Genomic DNA, 18,669 nt, shown 5'->3' on the forward strand with positions numbered 1-18,669 from the left:
CATTTTGTAATATGTACATACATAAAATGATAAGACCTTATACAATTTTATATGTCAATTATATCTCAGAAAAACTTCATTTTCTAATAAAATTGTTTATTAGGTGATAAATGGATAAAAAATGTGGTATGTCCACACCATGGAATATTATTCAGCCACAAAAAGGAATAAGGTATCAATACATGATAAGGTATCACATAGTTGAACCTTGAAAACATTAAGGTTTGGGAGTTCCCGTTGTGGTGCAGCAGAAACTAATCTGACTAGTATCCATGAGGATGCTGGTTTGATCCCTGGTCTCGCTCTATGGGTTGGGAATCTTGCATTCCCGTGAGCTATGGCATAGGTCGCAGATGTGGCTCGGATCCCACATGCAGTGGCTGTGGCACAGGTCAGCAGCTATTTTCTGACTTGACCCCTAACCTGGGAACTTCCATATGCCATGGGTGCCACCCTAAAAAGCAAAAACAAACAAAAGACATTAAGGTTCAACTGAAAAAAGCTGGTCACAAAAGACTACATATTGAATGGTTCCATTTATATGAACTGTTCAACAAAGGCAAATTCAGAGACCAAAAGTAGACAAACGGTTGCTAAGGAGGACTGAGGGAGGGAGGAATGGGAAGCGACTGCTAATAGGCACAGTGTTTCTTTTGGGGGGTGAGGTAATAAAAGTATTCTGAAGTTAGACAGTGGTAATAGTTGTACAACTCTATGAGTATATTACAAGTTTCCTGAACTGTACATTTTAAAAGGGTGAATTTTTAGGAGTACCCTGGTAGCCTAGTGGTTAAGAATCCAGCATTGTCACTGCTATGGCTCAGGTGCGATCCCTGGCCCAGGAACTTCCACATGTCATGAGTGCAGCCAAAAAAAGTAAAAGAAAATAAAAAGGGTGAATTTCATGGTATTTGAAGTGTATCTCAATAAAGCTGTTATGGAGATTGTTCATTTCCACTCATCTATTTGAGCTACCATTATATTGCTAAAATAAACCAAAATCTATAGGGTTGTAGTTATTTAAAAAAAAAAATTATGCTACAGCTGACTCTCAAAATTATTTAACGTAAGGTTGCTAGTGGTAAAAATACTTAATAAATGGGTATATGTGTCAGGGAGAAAGGAAAGGACTTGCCCGCTTTGGAGTAGAGCTTGCCTGATTCAGCAGAGCTGGGAACAGAATTCCAGCAAACTTGCTATTCAGGTCAAATGCCTCAGCTCACATCAACATTCATCACCTAAAAATACTTTAAGCACTGAACAACACAACTGTGTCCAGTAGGACAACCAGCCAATTATCTATCATAGCTCTGATGTGACCAAGAGAGAAAAAACATCTGAGAGATGTGACTTTTTTCTGAAAGTATTGCTGGCTTTATTTGGGCATTAAAAAAGTAAGGAGGGTGGGGAGGGCAAAGGGCTTCTTCTCATGCGTGGTCAAATTAACAGGAGTAGTCTAAAAGTACCATGGAACCAAGTTAAAAGATTACAAAACAGAGGTGTGGCATTTCATAGCTCTCCATCAGAATGTAGGAAAGTGAAATATAATTTTTCTATTTTTAATTCAGTTTTCTATACTTCTAAACATGACAAATACCTTGTTAAATATTTAAGATCTTCCTAAAAAGATGGAATCTTAGAAAATAAAACTGAAAAATAAATGCTTCATCAGGAATAAAAATACTCTATATAAGTGATCAACACCGTTGAGACTCCCCCTTTCTACCTCCTACCCCAGGACAGTTATTTCCTGACAAGGACCTATATTAATTTAGCTAAAAATATATCTGTGCTTCAAATTCAAAACAAATTATCAAAGCTTCCTTTAGTAATTTATCATAGTATTTACCTATAAAACAAATTTATAGTCTAAGATTCCTTCTCATGGGCTTCTATTTCTGACATTTTAATTTAAGTCAAATAATGTTTGAAATACTTGCCAAGAAAAATAATTATTCTTGTATTTAAAAACCTATCGTACCTCCAGGTACAATGATGGCCAAGTCTAATCAAGCCAAGTCTATTCAAGCAAATTCTCCCTTTCTTCTCAATGCTAACAGAAACAAAGTTTCTGTAAAAAAGCAAGTTTACCTTAACTTCTAAAAAAAGATAGTTTGGAGGGCTTTCTGTGTTTAACTACAGAATCAAAGGTCAGGGAGAGCTTTGAAATTTATGCTATAGTCTTAGCAACCTGCAAATGGGCCCATGCTGATTATCTGGAGAGCAGATAAAATGGTGGTATTTTTCAGTTCTTTAAAGGCAAAGATTTAAGAATAATGAACATTTTAATGGTGGTGTCCATAGTCTCTCCACGTCCCTTCCTCCACTTAAAAGTTAGGAATTATTTCATATTAAGAAAAAGAAAATTCTGAACTATGTATGTAGGAGATAATGAAGATCTTGTACCCACATAAGAAATAGAAAATATTGAAACAACCTGAGTGTCCATTAATGGATAAATGTATAAAGAAAATGTGGTGTACACACACACACACACACACACACACACACTGGAATAAAAAAGGAGAAAATCCTGCCATACGCAACATGAAACATGAATGGACCCTGAGGACATTGTGAAGTGTAGTACGTCAGAGAGAGACAAATATTGTATGATCTCCCTTATATATAGAATCTGACAAAAATGAATTCAAAGGAGTTCCCTCATGGCTTAGTGGGCTAAGGATCCAGCATTGTCACTGACGGGGTTCTGGTTCAATCTCTGGCCTGGAAACTTTCACCTGCAGTGGGTGCAGCCCGCCCCCCACCCCGGAAAAAAAAAAGCTCAATACAAACAGAACGGACTGGTGGGAATATGCAAACTGGATCAATCTACCAAAATTCTGGGTGACAAATTAAAAATGGAAACTCTCAACATCTGTTCTGATCTGGGCTTATACATTTATTTCACTCAACTCACCAAATCCTTTTTAGTCATGCTTACATAACTGAAAACCCCAAATATAAAGGAAGAAAAAAAACTCTTAGTAAGTTTGCCCATAACAGAGTCAGCTATGAGTCAATTTCATGTGTCCAGCAGTTTACAAGATTAGATTCTCTGTTTTCTGTTTGTGCACAAGTATATTTTCTCTGCACAAAGGCTAAGCTGCAAGTTTTCCAGACAAAAACCAAATAAAAACAACCTCAAAACTTCTCCCTGCCTCTCACCTCACATATTACAGCTGACGAGCAAGTACATTTATACCCAGACTCTGCTCAGAGTGGTGTGTCAACAATTTAAGTTACTGTTCTGATATACAGTATACAGTATATATGCTCTTCTTGGCATTTCTGATACCAAACAAATGTGCCCAGGAAAAAGAAAAGACAAGTAAATGGGGAAGGTAACTATTCTTATATATATATATATATATATATATACTATACATCTACTATTCTTTTTTCTTAAGCATCCTTGACTGCTGGGAGTTCCCATTGTGGCTCAGCAGGTAACAAACGTGACTAGTATCCAACAAACCTGAGTAGTATCCATGAGGATGCCAATTCAATTCCTGGTCTCGGTCATTGGGTTAAGGATCTGGCGTTGCCTTGAGCTGTGATGTAAGCTCCAGACGTGGCTCCGAACCTGAGTTGCTGTGGCTGTGGTGTAGGCCGGCAACTGCAGCCCCGATTTGACCCCTAGCCTGGGAACTTCCATATGCCATGGTTGCAGCCCTAAAAAGGAAGGAAAAAAAAAAAAAACCAAAAAACAAAAAAAATCCCTTAGTTGGGAGCTCCTTGGTTGGCAAACATGTGGAGATTCAGGGAGAAGGATATCCCTGGAGAGGGCATGCGGGCTCTGGCGGCCCCCTTCCCATGCTTTCCCTGTGCATCTTTTCCATCTGGCTGTTTCTGAGTTATCCTCTTTTATCATAAACTGGTGATCTTCTTTACATCACCCACAATGCTCAGGCCAGGTGTCAGTACTAGAAGGAATTTGGTGTCCATCTGCCACAATACCTCAAAGTGCATGTATGGTCACTTGCTTTGAAGTAAAGGTGACAGTCAAATACCTGGAAGATCTTCAAAAATCAAATCTGAGAACTCATTTTAACTATTAGTTTGAGCTAATTAATAAATGTCTTTAATTCTTAGTTTTCGTGTATGGAAAAGGGGTACAAAAGGAATAAAGTATATAAATATACATAAACGTCACAAATATAAAAAATCTGGAATAGGTGCATGTTCAATACTGAACTTGCTCCCTCAGCTACTCCAACATAACATTAGTAAGTTTTTGTTGTTTTATTTCCACAAAAAGAAAGATCATTTAAATGATATTTTATTCCCTCCTCAGCATTTAAGTTTTTAAGTGAGGTAAGGAAGAAACAGAAAGCTGTATTGGGAAATCATTTTAAACTAAATTGTCAAGGCCCTAAGTTTTATCAGAAATGAGCAAGTAACTCAGTTTTCAGTATAAAAAATATACAGATATTCATGCTGAACTTTTAGGAGTTCTGGGCTTTTTTTTTTTTTTTTTGCTTTTTAGGCCCATACCTGTAGCATATGGAGGTTCTCAGGCTAGGGGTCTAATTCGAGCTACAGCTGCCAGGCTACACCACAGCCACAGCAACATGAGATCTGAGCCACGTCTGCCACCTACACCGCAGCTCACAGTAATGCCAGCTCCTTAATCCAATGAGGGAGGCCAGGGATCAACCCAAAACCTAGTGGTTCTTAGTTGGATTCATTACTGCTGCGCCATGATAGGAACTCCAATCATGCTGAATTTTTGATTTTATGTAAAAATACATATGATTTCTATCCACTAGTTTTTTTTCTTTTAAATCATGTGACTTTCCTTTGAGAGAACTGTTTTACTCCCAGCATCAACGAACTTGAAAGTGGCTATTTTTGTTTGGTGTTTGAATAAATGTTTCTGAGCACAATGTGAAACAGCTCAAAAATGGTATCCTTAACTATTAAATTTCTAGGCATGATATACTGCACAAATTAAATCTCCATAAATATTTGTTGATCAATGATGAATATATCTTACAAAAACTGTCTAGTAATTTTTTTTTTTTTTTTTTTTTTTTTGCTTTTTAGGCCCACACCTGCAGCATATGGAGGTTCCCAGGCTAGGAATTGAATCAGAGATGTAGCTGCTGGCCTACACCACAGGCACAGCAACACAGGATCTGAGCTGTGTTTGCAACCTACACCACAGCTCATAGCAATACTGGATCCTTAACCCACTGAGCAAGGTCAGGGATCAAACCTGAGTCCTCATGGATGCTAGTCAGATTCGTTAACCGCTGAGCCACGACAGGAACTCCCAGTAATTTTAATTTCTGAATACTAAATAATATTCTACACTTAAAAAATCCTCAACCCACTGCCATTCTTCTTCTACGAGATTTTTTAAAGCTAAACTGAAACAGAGGCTAAGAATGCATGGCCATGATTGAGATCAGGGTCACTGATAATACAACATAAAAGATTTTAAAAAAATTTTCTCAACACATCTAATTGAACTGCCAAGCTTGGAAATTCAGGTGAATGGATATGGAAAACAGTAATCTATCATATCTCCTAAAAAATACAGTGTAAAACTTCACAATGATAATAAGACATGCACAACGAGATGTTCAAATTCCACATTTCAGTAAAAATAGCGCTTTAATCAGAACCACTCAGCTTACTGACACCCAAAGCTGAGATTAAAATAGCTTTCCTTAACAAATAATTTTCAAAACAGCAAATCACAAATGTCAGACACTGTGTTGTCCTGGGAAAGTCTATTAGGGAAAACACACATGTCAGCTGGGTCTTTCCTTCTAAGCAGGGGAGCAAGGATTCCCTTATTGCTAAATCACCTGTGATTTCCTGGTCTGATGCAGAGACCCCAGAAAGACAAAGAGGAGTTATTTCAGTGTTTAAGGGGAGGCAGATAAATAGGAGAAACCAGGTCATGCTGCTCTTCCAAGCCCCAGGGGAAAGTCTCAGGAACCCCAGGTTGGTTCCCCATCACCTCCTCCCTTTTTTGGTGGAACTCAGAGACTGATTGGCTTTACCAATTTTCTTTCTACTGCTACCACTAATAAAGAATCTGTCTCGGAGTTCCCGTCGTGGCGCAGTGGTTAACGAATCCGACTAGGAACCATGAGGTTGCGGGTTCGGTCCCTGCCCTTGCTCAGTGGGTTAACGATCTGGCGTTGCCGTGAGCTGTGGTGTAGGTTGCAGACGCGGCTCGGATCCCGAGTTGCTGTGGCTCTGGCGTAGGCCGGTGGCTACAGCTCCGATTCAACCCCTAGCCTGGGAACCTCCATATGCCGCAGGAGCGGCCCAAGAAATAGCAACAACAACAACAACAAACAACAACAATAACAAAAAAAAAAAAAAAAAAGAATCTGTCTCTGCTCCCAGCCTACTGATTTTAGAACAAGGTCTCCAATTTTTCTTGTATAACCTCTGCTCAGAAGGAAGTATACAGTTCTCTGCATATCTTTTCAGTTTTATTGTCCTTAAGCAGTAATGAAACAATGGGGTGGAAAAGGGCTATTTTCAGTGCTTTTCCTCTAATTTTCTCATCTACAATAGAAAAGGGCAAAGTGGACCTGTGTATTTGGGTGCAAATGGGACTTAAATATAAAATATATTTGTGTTTTTGAGAAAAACCAATTTGAGTTCAAGATGAATGAATGCCAAGGCCCATTACTGGGGCTGGGAAGAGGGGCTGTAGTGACAAAAAGAAAAAGAAGAAAGGGGACTGTGAGTTTATTCTTTTTTTCTCCTCTCTCCCATTTCACCACATGGCTATGTACACTGCTCTCACAGGTACCTCCAGCCCAGGGAAGAGAGAATCCTGTAGTCTCTTGCTATAATAGGAAAAGGAGAGGAGAAAGGTAAGCAAATGTACACAAATAAAAAATTGGGACTATCTTTCTAAGTTACACCTGTTAACAAAAAGTTCTTGGAACCACCCTTTCGTGAGTTGATAAGGATAGTGTGTTATATTTGTTGTTGCTGCTTTTTAGGGCCATACCTACGGCATATGAAGTTCCCAGGCTAGGGGTTAAATCAGAGCTGAAGCTGCCGGCCTACAACACAGCTATAGCAACGCAGGATCCAAGGCACGTCTCCAACCTACACCACAGCTCACAGCAACACGGGATCTGTAACCCACTAAGTGGGGCCAGGTATCGAACCCACATCCTCATGGATACTAGTTGGGTTCATTACCACTGAGCCATGATGAGAACTCCTATATTACTATTCATATATTGTCCATTAAAAATTAAAACTTTCAGGTTTTTTACCTAGAGCAATTTTGTCCACCATTTAGCCACATAAGATATCTGTCTTCCAAAGCTGTAGTCTCAGAATAAGATGTACGCTGCTGCTCTTTTTCAAGGATAATCTTTCTTCTTGTCACCATTCCAACTTTTTTTTTTTTTTTTTTTTTTTTTTTGGTCCTTTAGGAATGCACCTGCAGCATACGGAGGTGCCTGGGCTAGGGGTTGAATTGGAGCTGCACTACAGCCACAGCAACTCGGGATCTGATAAGTGTCTATGACCCACACCACAGCTCACAAGCAACGCCAGATCCTTACCCCACTGGGCGAGGCCAGGGATCAAACCCACATCCTCATGGATACTAGTCAGGTTCGTTAACCACTGAGCCATGACAGGAACTCCCAATCCAGCTATTGTTATCTAAGATTTTTCATCTTTCTTCCTTCATAATTCCCATTTTACTTTCAGGTTTTAGGCAACAGTAAGAAGACTACTGAGTGATTCTAGTAACTTTAATTTCCATTCCATTTTCAAATGGGATTCTCAAAATTCTCCATTTTAAAACTGGCTATTCTAAAGACATGGAAACAAACTAAATGTCCATCAAGAGAGGAATTGATAAAGAAGATATGGTACATTTATACAATGAATATGACTCAGCCATAAAGAAGAATGAAACAATCCCATTTGCAGGAACATGAATGGACCTAGAGATTATTATACTAAGTGAAGTCAGTCAGAAAGAGAAAGACAAACACCATATGATATCACTTATATTTGGAATCTAAAATACAACACGAATCTATTTACAGAACAGAAACAGACTCATAGATAGAAGAGAGTTGTGGTTGCCAAGGGGGAAGGGGTTGGGAGAGGAATGGAGCGTGAGGCTGGGATTAGTGGCTGGAAGCTGTTATGCATGGAGGGGCTAAGCAACAAGGTCCCACTGCAGAGCACGGAGAACTATATTCAATGTCCTATGATAAACTGTAATAGAAAAGAATATTTTTTCAAAAGTGTGTGTATATACATGTATGTACAACTGAACCACTTTGCTGTATGAAATTAACAATAAAATTTTTAAAAAAGAATATAAAACTGGCTATTCTACACTTAGCGTTCCATGGCCTTAAAGTTATACTGTAATAGCAAACTCCTAATGGTCTTTCCTTGTTCTTATTCTTCCTGACCTCCCTATAGCACTGATGCTCCTGGGAACTCTCACCTTCCTTGCTCAGGGACATTAAATAAAAAGTTCTTTCTTACTTTTTTTTTTTGGTCTTTTTTTTTAGTGTTGCACCTGTGGCATATGGAAGTTCCTAGGCTAGGATCGAATTGGAGCTGTAGCCACTGGCCTACACCACAGTCACCATGGAATCTAAGCCATGTCTGCAGCCTACACCACAGCTCACAGCAATGCTGGATCCCTAACCCACTTAGCAAGGCCAGGCATCGAAACTGCATCCTCATGGATACTAGTCAGATTCATTCCTGCTGAGCCACGATGGGAATTCCAATTTTTTTTTTTTTTTTAAATCTCACTGCTGTAATCCTTGTAGGCTCTTTTTTGGTCATCTAACTGTGGGACAAAGGATCCCTGGCCTCATAGCTCTTCTCTCTTCCACAGTGAACTCAACCAGTTTTAAGGATTCTTGTAGATAACTCAGAAAATCTATATCTTTAATTCCTGTTTGAATTTTCAATGGTTTGGTATGTATTAGTTTAACTTGATAAGGGGAACTGCAAAACATTACTATTTTTTAAAAATCATACTTCCTTCATGCTAGCTAGCTCCTGTTTCTCTTAACACATAACGAATTTATTCACACTGTCCGGATGTCTCACATTCGTAACTATCTTTCTCCCTTTACTTACACTCTTTCCCTACCTGGGATCAAGGATCCATATCTTTTGTAGTGTTGTACATTCATTATGGCTTAGCTTAAATACCATTACTTCTGTGAAGGCTTCACAAAACACTGAAGATTTGGATGATTTCTTTTAAATCTTTACAGTGTTTAAATTAGCATGTATCTGTATCACCTAATTATTTTGTATTACCACCTGTAAGGAAAGGTGTAGTGTAGTCAAAAGCAGGTTATATATGCTTCATAAATAAGTAAATAATCTGATTAAAAAAAACTATCTGGAGTTCCTGTTGTGGCTTGGTGGTAACATATCTGACTAGGAAGCGTGAGGTTGCAGGTTCAATCCCTGGCCTCGCTCGGTGGGTTAAGGATCCATCGTTGCTGTGAGCTGTGGTGTGGGTTGCAGACGCAGCTTGGATCCTGCATTGTGGTGGCTCTGGTGTAGGCCAGCGGCTGCAGCTCCAACTAGACCCATAGCCTGGGAACCTTCATATGCTGTGGGTGCGGCCCTAGAAAAGACAAAAAAAATAAAAATAAAAAAAAATAAAATTTAAAAAACTATCATCAAGATCCTTAAAAAGAGGAGTTCCTTAGTGGTCTAGAGTTAAGGATTAGGTACTATCACTGCTGTGGCTTGGGTTCGACCCCTAGCCTGAGAACTGCATGCTGCAAGTGCAGCCAAACAAACCTTAAAAACAAAACCTGTGTTAGTGACTCATACCATTTCCCTGCAGTTTGCTCTCCCTGGTCTGGGTGAGAGATGGGACTAAAACAGCAGCATGTGCAAATTAAAAATAAGGATTTTAATATGAGAATACTGTACCTTTTGGCCCTTTCCCAGGTGTGGGTTCTACAGTAGTTTTGTTCCATATAAGTATGATTCCACCTGAGTCTCCAGTAAGCACATCTCCATTCCCCAAGAATGCTAAACACTGCACAAATTTTGGTTTTTCATATTTCTACAATGAAACAATGAGAATTTTCAATTCTCCCTTTGGCATGATGACTTTGTGCTTACCCAACAATTAAAAAACTAAAGTTTTATAATGAAGTTATAACATTCTGATCCTTACCCCAAAAACTCCCTGTTTTCTTGTTAGTGAATTGCCACTCCAGGTCCAGAAAAAAATATGAGATTTACCACATGTTATTATGGTATTTGCATCTGTTGGATGGAATTCCACAGCCAAAACGACTTCATTTGTTGTCTGCAGAAAGAGAAAGAAAGCATTAGATGAATGTTATGTCCTTATCTCCATTAAGTGACAATTATAGGTACTGATAATCAAAGATGGGGAAAAATTTTAAGGAAATGCCTTTTTTCCCCCAAGATCTCTTCCCCTAAAAATTTTTTATACACACACACACATATACATACAATGGAATACTACTCAGCCATAAAAAAGCACGACATAATGCCATCTGTAGGAAAATGTATGGACCTAGAGATTATCATATTAAGTGAAATTAGTGAAAGACAAACATCATATGCTACCACTTACCTGTGGAATCTAAAAAAAAGGATACAAATGAACTTATCTGCAGAACAGAAACAGACTCACAGACTTTGAAAACAAACTTAGGGCTACCAAAGGGGACAGGTGGTGGTGGGAGGGATGGACTAGGGGTTTGTGATTGGCATATGCACACTACGGTATATGGAATGACTGACCAACAGGTATCTGCTGTATAGTACAGGGAAATCTACCCAATATTCTGTTAGGATATATATGGGAGAAGAATCTGAAACAGAATGGATGTGTGTACATATACGACTAAATCACTTTGTTGCACAGCAGAAAATATCACAACATTGTAAATTAACTATACTTCAACAAAAAACTTAAAAAATGAAAAAATAAATTTTAGTAACAAATTTTTAGAATAATGATTTAAATTTGATGTCTTTATTCTACTATCTTTCATGCTATCTATATATAGTAACTCTTCACTAGGAAGACATTTATAAGAATTTCAGTTTTAGATTGTTTTAACTTCTTGCACATTCAAGGAAAAGGACACCAAACTATCAAATGAAGGATTTCCCTGGTGATCTAGTGGTTAGGACATGGTGCTTTCATCACCACAGCCTGGGTTTAATCTCCGGTCTGGGAACTGAGATTCCCCAGTGGGCGGTGGCCAAAACAAAAACAAAAACAAAAACTAGGAAATGAAATAGCAATGTACATTCTGTCTTAAGGACACTGCCAGTTTGGTCTTCAAAAACCCACCAATTTTATCTTTCTTTATACTATTATTATTAACCATTCATTCAAGAAAATATTACTGATTTAGAGATTCATCCTCAGGCTGAAGGCTTAAAAAGAAGATACAAAATGATCACCAATGAATCCTACAGAATGAAAAACCAAAAAACCAAGAGCTTTTATGCCCTTTCCTCAAAAAAACCTAGGAAATCTTCGTCTGGTTTTGGAATTAGGGTAATGGCGGAGTCACAGAATGTCTTTGGGAGTGTTCCTTTTTCTTCAACCTTTTGAAAAAGTTTAAGGAAAATGGGTATAAGTTCCTCTTTGTATGTTACAGGCCAATATCTTTGATGAATATAAACGCAAAAATTCTCAACAAAATTTTAGCCATTCGAATCCAACAGCATATAAAAAAATCATATACCACGACCAGGTGGGATTCATCCCAGGTGCATAAGGATGGTTCAACATATGCAAATCAATCAACCTCATACACCACGTTAACAAAAGTCAAAAATCACATGATCATCTCAATAGATGCAGAAAAAGCATTTGACAAAGTCCAACATTCCATTCATGACAAAAACTCTTACCAAAGTGGGTACAGAGGGAACATACCTTAACATAATCAAAGCCATTTATGACAAACCCACAGCAAATGTAATACTCAATGGAGAAAAGCTGAAAGCCTTTCCACTAAAATCTGGAACAAGACAAGGATGTCCACTATCACCACTGTTATTCAACATAGTACTGGAAGTCCTAGCCACAGCAATTAGACAAACAAAATTAATAAAAGGCATCCAAATAGGAAGAGAAGAGGGAAAACTGCCACTGTATACAGAGGACAAGATACTATATATAGAAAACCCTAAGAACTCAACCCCAAAACTACTCAAACTGATCAACAAATTCAGCAAAGTAGCAGGATATAAAATTAACATCCAGAAATCAGTCACATTTCTGTATACTAACAATGAAATATTAGAAAAGGAATACAGAAATATAATACCTACTAAAATTGCACCCCAAAAAATCAAATATCTGGGAATACACCTGACCAAGGAGGCAAAGGACTTATATGCTGAGAACTATAAAACACTAATCAAGAAAATTAAAGAAGATGTAAAGAAATGGAAAGATATTCCATGCTCCTGGGTTGGAAAAATTAATACTGTAAAAATGGCCATACTACCCAAAGCAGTCTACAGATTCAATGCAATGCCTATCAAATTACCCATGACATTTTTCACAGAACCAGAACAAACAATCCAAAAATTTATATGGAACCACAAAAGACCCAGAATTGCCAAAGCAATTCTGAAGAACAAAAACTAAGCAGGAGGCATAACTCTCCCTGACTTCAGGCAATATTACACAGCCACAGTCATCAAGACAGTGTGGTACTGGTACCAAAACAGACAGACAGACCAATGGAACAGAATAGAGAACCCAGAAATAAACCCTGACACCAATGGTCAATTAATCTTTGACAAAGGCGGCAAGAACATTAAATGGGAAAGAAACACTTTATTCAGCAAGCATTTCTGGGAAACCTGGACAGCTGCATGCAAAGCAATGAAACTAGAACACACCCTCACACCATGCACCAAAATAAACTCAAAATGGCTTAGACTTAAATATAAGACAAGACACCATCAAACTCCTGGAAGAGAACATAGGTAAAACATTCTCTGACATCAACCTTATGAATATTTTCTCATGTTAGTCTCCCAAAGCAATAGAAATAAGAGCAAAAATAAACCCATGGGACCTCATCAAACTGACAAGCTTTTGCACAGCAAAGGAAACCAAAAAGAAAACAAAAAGACAACTTACAGAATGGGAGAAAATAGTTTCAAACGATGCAATGGACAAGGACTTAATCTCTAGAATATACAAGCAATTTGTACAACTCAAGAGCAAAAAAGCCAAAAACCCAATTGAAAAAGACTTGAACAGACATTTTTCCAAGGAAGATGTACAGATGGCCAACAAGCACATGAAAAAATGCTCAACATCCCTGATTATTAGAGAAATGCAAATCAAAATGACAAGACACCACCTCATACCAGTCAGAATGGCCATCATTAATAAGTCCACAAATAAATGTTGGAGGGGGTATGGAGGAAAAGGGAACCCTCTTGCACTGTTGGTGGGAATGTAAGCTGGTACAGCCACTATGGAGAACAGTATGGAGATACCTTAGAAATGTATACATAGAACTACCATATGACCCAGCAATCCCACTCTTGGGCATATATGCGGACAAAGCTTTCCTTAAAAAAAGACATATGCACCCACATGTTCATTGCAGCTCTATTCACAATAGCCAAGACATGGAAACAACCCATATGTCCATCAACAGATGGTTGGATTAGGAAAATGTGGTATGTATACACAAAGGAATACTACTCGGCCATAATAAAGAATGAAATAATGGCATTTGTAGCAACATGGATGGAACTAGAGACTCTCATACTGAGTGAAGTAAGTCAGAAAGAGAAAGACAAATACCATATGACAGCACTTATATCTGGAATCTAATATAAGGCACAAATGAACCTTTCGCAGGAAGGAAAATCATGGACTTGCAGAATAGACTTGTGGTTGCCAAGGGGGAGGGGGAGGGAGTGGGATGAATGCGGTGTTTGGGGTTAATAGATACAAACCATTGCCTTTGGAGTGGATTAGCAATGAGATCCTGCTGTGCAGCACTGAAAACTATGTTTAGTCATTTATAATGGAACATGATAATGTGTGAAAATAGAATGTGTACATGTATGTGTAACTGGGTCACCATGCTGTACAATAGAAAAAAAAACTGTATTGGGGAAATAACTATTAAAATATAATAAAATCATAATAAAAAATTAAAAAAATCCTAGGAAAGACAGGAGTTTAAAAGAACTAAAATGAGAAAGGAAGCAATCAATCAGGAAAGTCACAAAGGAATTACAAATACAGTTTTTTCACTGACATAACTGAACTGAAGATATTTTAAAAATAGTATGTGTGTGTATATATATATATATACACACACATATATATATTTTTGTCTTTTTGCCTTTTCTCGGGCCACTCCCATGGCATATGGAGGTTCCCAGGCTAGGGGTCTAATTGGAGCTATAGCCGCTGGCCTACGCCAAAGCCACAGCAACACCAGATCCAAGCCACGTCTGCAACCTACACCACAGTTCACGGCAACGCCGGATCCTTAATCCACTGAGCGAGGCCAGGGATGGAACCCGCAACCTCACGGTTCCCAGTTGGATTTGTTAACCACTGAGCCACGATGGGAACTCCTAAAAATAGTATATATTTCTAAATGTTTCCTCCTTAGTTAGAATTCAGGTTATAAGATGAAGGAAAAGGACAGTATCTTTTCTTGTGTAATTGTACACAATAATTAGTATAGAATTTTATCCACCTAACAGATCAAAGTAAACTTCAAAAATAATGTGCTACTTTGAAAAGACATATGCATCCCTATGTTCACTGCAGCATTACCTTCCAATAGTCAAGATATAGAAGCAACCTAAGTGCACATCGATAGATGAATGGATAAAGAAGATGGATAAAGTTAACAATGGAATGTTACTAAGATAGTAAAAAAAAAGAAAAGAAAAAGAATGCAATCTTGCCATTTGTACAACATGAATAAATCTGGAGGGTATTATTCTAAGCGAAATAAGTCAAAAAAAGATCAGTACTTTGTGCTTTCACTTATATGTGGAATTTAAAAAAACAAAACAAATGAACAAACCTAACAAAACAGAAGCAGAGTCACAGATACAGAGAATAAATAGGTGGTTGCCAGAGGAGAGAGGAGTCGGGGAAGAGATAAATAGGTGACAGAGAGTAAGAAGCACAAACTTCTAGTTACAAAATAAATGAGTCATGGGTATGAAATCTAAGTGTGGTGAATATAGTCAATACTTATATACTGTCTTTGTATGGTGGCAGATCTTAACTAGACATTGCAGAGATCATTTTGAAATGTATAGATATACTGAATCACTCTGTTGTGTAAAAGGAACTAACGGAGAACTGTAGGTCAATTTTACTTCAAAAACAAACTCAGAAAAAGAGACCAGATTTGTGGTTACCAGAGGCGGAGGTTGGGGAGAAGAGGGTTAGGATAAAGGCAATCAAAAGGTACAAACTTCTAGTTATAAGATAAATAAGTACTAGGGATATAATAAATATTATTACACTGCTGTATTTATGTATGAAGCTTGTTAAGAGAATAAATCCTAAGAGTTCTCATCACAAGGAAAAAGACATTTTTTTCTATTTAATTTTCTATCTGTATAAAAAGATGGATGTTCACAAAACTTCCTGTGATAATCATTTCATGATGTGTGCACAACAAATAATTATGCTGTACACTTTAAACCTATACAGGGCTGTTATGCCAATTATCTTTCAATCAAACTCGAAGAAAAAAGAGAAAAGATAATGTGTAACAATATATATAACATAAATAACAAAGCAAAATCAGTTCTCTCTCTTCCAGAATGATGTTGTCTTTAAAAACTGATTTTTTTTTTTTTTTTTTGGTCTCTTTGGGGCTGCACCCATGGCATATGGGAGTTCCCAGGCTAGGGATCAAACTGGAGGTGTAGCTGCTGGCTTACACCACAGCCACAGCAATACCAGACCTATACCGTCTGTGACCTACACTGCAGCTCACACAACACTGGATACTTAACCCACTGAGCGGGGCCAGGGATCGAACCCGTGTTCTCATGGATACTATGGGGTCTGTTACCATTGACTCACAACAGGAATGCCTAAAAACTGATTTAACAGTCCTTAGTTTTTACACAGACAAAAGGGAAACCACTAAATAGCTGGACCTTATGCTAAATTGATCAAGGATTATAACTAACTATAAATATTCTCAAGTATATAAATTCATGGTTCTAGTGGTAAGGTATTCAGTTTGTATCTCAAACTGAAGTAATCTATGAATATAAGTCACTTTGGGTATGAGTGTAGCCTTACAGGATATTTTAACTTTTTTTTTGGTCTTTTTTTTTTTTGCTATTTCTTTGGGCCATTCCTGCGGCATATGGAGGTTCCCAAGCTAGGGGTTGAATCGGAGCTGCAGCCACTGGCCTACGCCAGAGCCACAGCAACGCTGGATCCGAGCTGCGTCTGCAACCTACACCACAGCTCACGGCAATGCTGGATCCTTAACCCACTGAGCGAGGGCAGGGACCGAACCTGCAACCTCATGGTTCCTAGTCGGATTCGTTAACCACTGCGCCATGACGGGAACTCCGGATATTTTAACTTTTTACTGATGTATATACTATATTATCAGAAGTTCACAAATCCTAAGTACATAGCTTGATAAATTTTCACAAATTGAACACACCTCTGTACAGCATTCGAGAGAACATTACTAACATCCCAGAAACACCCAGAACCCCTTTCTACTCACTATTCCCTTCCCCTGCTGAACTAGGCATGATCCTCATTTGCATCAGCAAAGATTAGCTTTGTCTGTTTTGTTTAAATGGAATCATCCATACTGTACGCCTTTGTGACTGGTTTATTTTACCAACACTAGATTTGTGAGACTCACTTCATGTTGGTACATATACTGTCATTTGATTGTTCTAATTGCTGTATAGTATTCCTTTATGCGGAAAGACCACGTTATTGATTTATCCTTTTTCTTATTGATGGGCATTTCAGTAATTTTCCTTTTTTTTTGCTTCCATTATTTTTGATTTCTTGCCCTTTTGGTCAACATATATGTATACATACTTCTTTTGTGTTTATACCTGAGAGTGGAACAGGATGGGTCAGAGAGGATGCGTGTGCATGTGTTCAACTTTACTAGGTACTATCAAACCGTTTTCCAAAAGAGCTATACCAATTCACAGGAGCAGAAGTAGTAAATGAGAGTTATAGTTACTTTACATCATCACCAACCTTAGAGATTTTGTGTACTCTTACCCAGTCATATCTCCAAATATATTCAGCTTGTCAACTTCTGTAAGTACCATGCTGGGATTTTGACCATGTTGAATGCACAGAGCAATACGCAGAGAAGGAACATCTTTACGATACTGTCTTCTATTCATTATTATTGTATAATACTTCTTTAATTTCTGTCCACAAGGTTTTGAAGTTGCCTTACTGAATTTTAAATTTACATAAATTAACATGTAATGTATTAACTCCTCAAATTTTTGTGACTTAAGCAAGGCTAGAGTGCATCTGTACAAGTATAGAATAAGGTCAACACATAGGGAGATGCTAAGAGGAGAGAGAATCAGTGATCCAGTCCCTAAATAAGTCATTCCTGAGGCAAAATCCCTCTCTGACCTTTACTAGAGGTTTTCTTTTCCTTCCTATTATGAGTCAATAAATTACCTTTAAGTCTGCTTTCACTGTTTTGAAGTTATTTGCAATGAAAGAGTTCTAATAAAGACATTTGGGATACAGAGTTGTAAGAACTTACTGACTGAATGGATGTGAAAAGTGAGCAAAAAGGAGTCATAAATGATGCCCAAATTTCTAGCGTGGGCAGCTAAGTGGAATCTGACGTCAGTCACTGAGAGGCATAAATGGTTGAGGGTTAAGGAATATGTTCAACATATGTTGCTTATGACTGCAGATTGGGGCACTCAAGATACCCAGCAGCAACAAGAAATACAGGTTGAAATCAGTGAGAGCGATCTGGGCGGGAGGTAGCTGATGTGGGACAAGCAGGCAGTAACTAAGACCATGGGAGCAATGGGAGCAGCATGTGGTATCAGTGGAAGACATGGGATGTAACTCTGGGGAACACCAACAATGGAGGTTCTGGAAAGGAGACCAAGGAGTGGCTAGGAGGAGGAAAATCCTAAGACTTCATCTGGCAGCTTACATTACAAAGGCCCAAAATCCACATACTTCACTTTGGTGTAATGTCCCTATGTTTCAATGTTAAATTACTGTAAATGACGGCCGAAAGACAGTCTACCTTCATTTATACTTTGTAAAGTGTGAGGTGTCCTGACACCTTATGTTCAAGTACAATCAAATCTACTCTACTTCTTTCAAAAGATTAATTTACACTACTTAAAAGAAACAACCTCTTTTTATACAATGGCCGAAAGCTTGAAGCTTATACAAATAAAACTAAAAGAGAGAACAACTGAAGAGGAATATGATGTTATTTAAGAATGCAGCAAATATGTTATAGGCTTTTTTAAGTCATCCTGTCACACTGAATCCATCTGAAAGCCTGTCAGAAGGAGGCCATTTCTGACCCACATGGATGAAGTAGCAATGCTAACCTCAATCCTCTCTTACAAGTTATAGCCTGATCCACAGAAAAGGATTAACAACAT

At 38.1% G+C, this 18,669-nt stretch overlaps 1 protein-coding gene and 1 long non-coding RNA gene across 18 annotated transcripts in view; both read right to left on the reverse strand.

Annotated features, from left to right (window-relative positions):
* The window catches only part of LOC146404854 (uncharacterized), a 1,116,837-nt gene that overhangs the window by 45,473 nt on the left and 1,052,695 nt on the right, over positions 1 to 18,669 (reverse strand). The window lies entirely within an intron of this gene.
* The window catches only part of EML4 (EMAP like 4), a 150,007-nt gene that overhangs the window by 31,757 nt on the left and 99,581 nt on the right, over positions 1 to 18,669 (reverse strand). For 14 of the 15 annotated variants that reach the window (XR_014842088.1, XR_014842086.1, XR_014842087.1 and 11 more), the window contains 2 exons: positions 10,181 to 10,315; positions 9,931 to 10,066 (listed from right to left, as the gene is read on the reverse strand). Coding sequence is in view for 9 of the 15 variants with exons in the window: in XM_021087582.2 (XP_020943241.1) it covers positions 9,931 to 10,066; positions 10,181 to 10,315 (271 nt within the window). In the remaining 6 variants the exon portion in view is untranslated. Of the gene's footprint in view, positions 1 to 7,385; positions 8,590 to 9,585; positions 10,067 to 10,180; positions 10,316 to 18,669 lie in introns of those variants that run through there. The other variant, XR_014842089.1, reaches the window with a different exon arrangement.

This window comes from Sus scrofa, chromosome 3, assembly GCF_054392235.1.
Source record: "Sus scrofa isolate SSC_HxYL_T2T_F1_AM1 chromosome 3, Sscrofa_HxYL_maternal_Yorkshire_Landrace_v2.0, whole genome shotgun sequence".
In the NCBI taxonomy this organism is placed as follows: Eukaryota; Metazoa; Chordata; class Mammalia; order Artiodactyla; family Suidae; genus Sus; species Sus scrofa.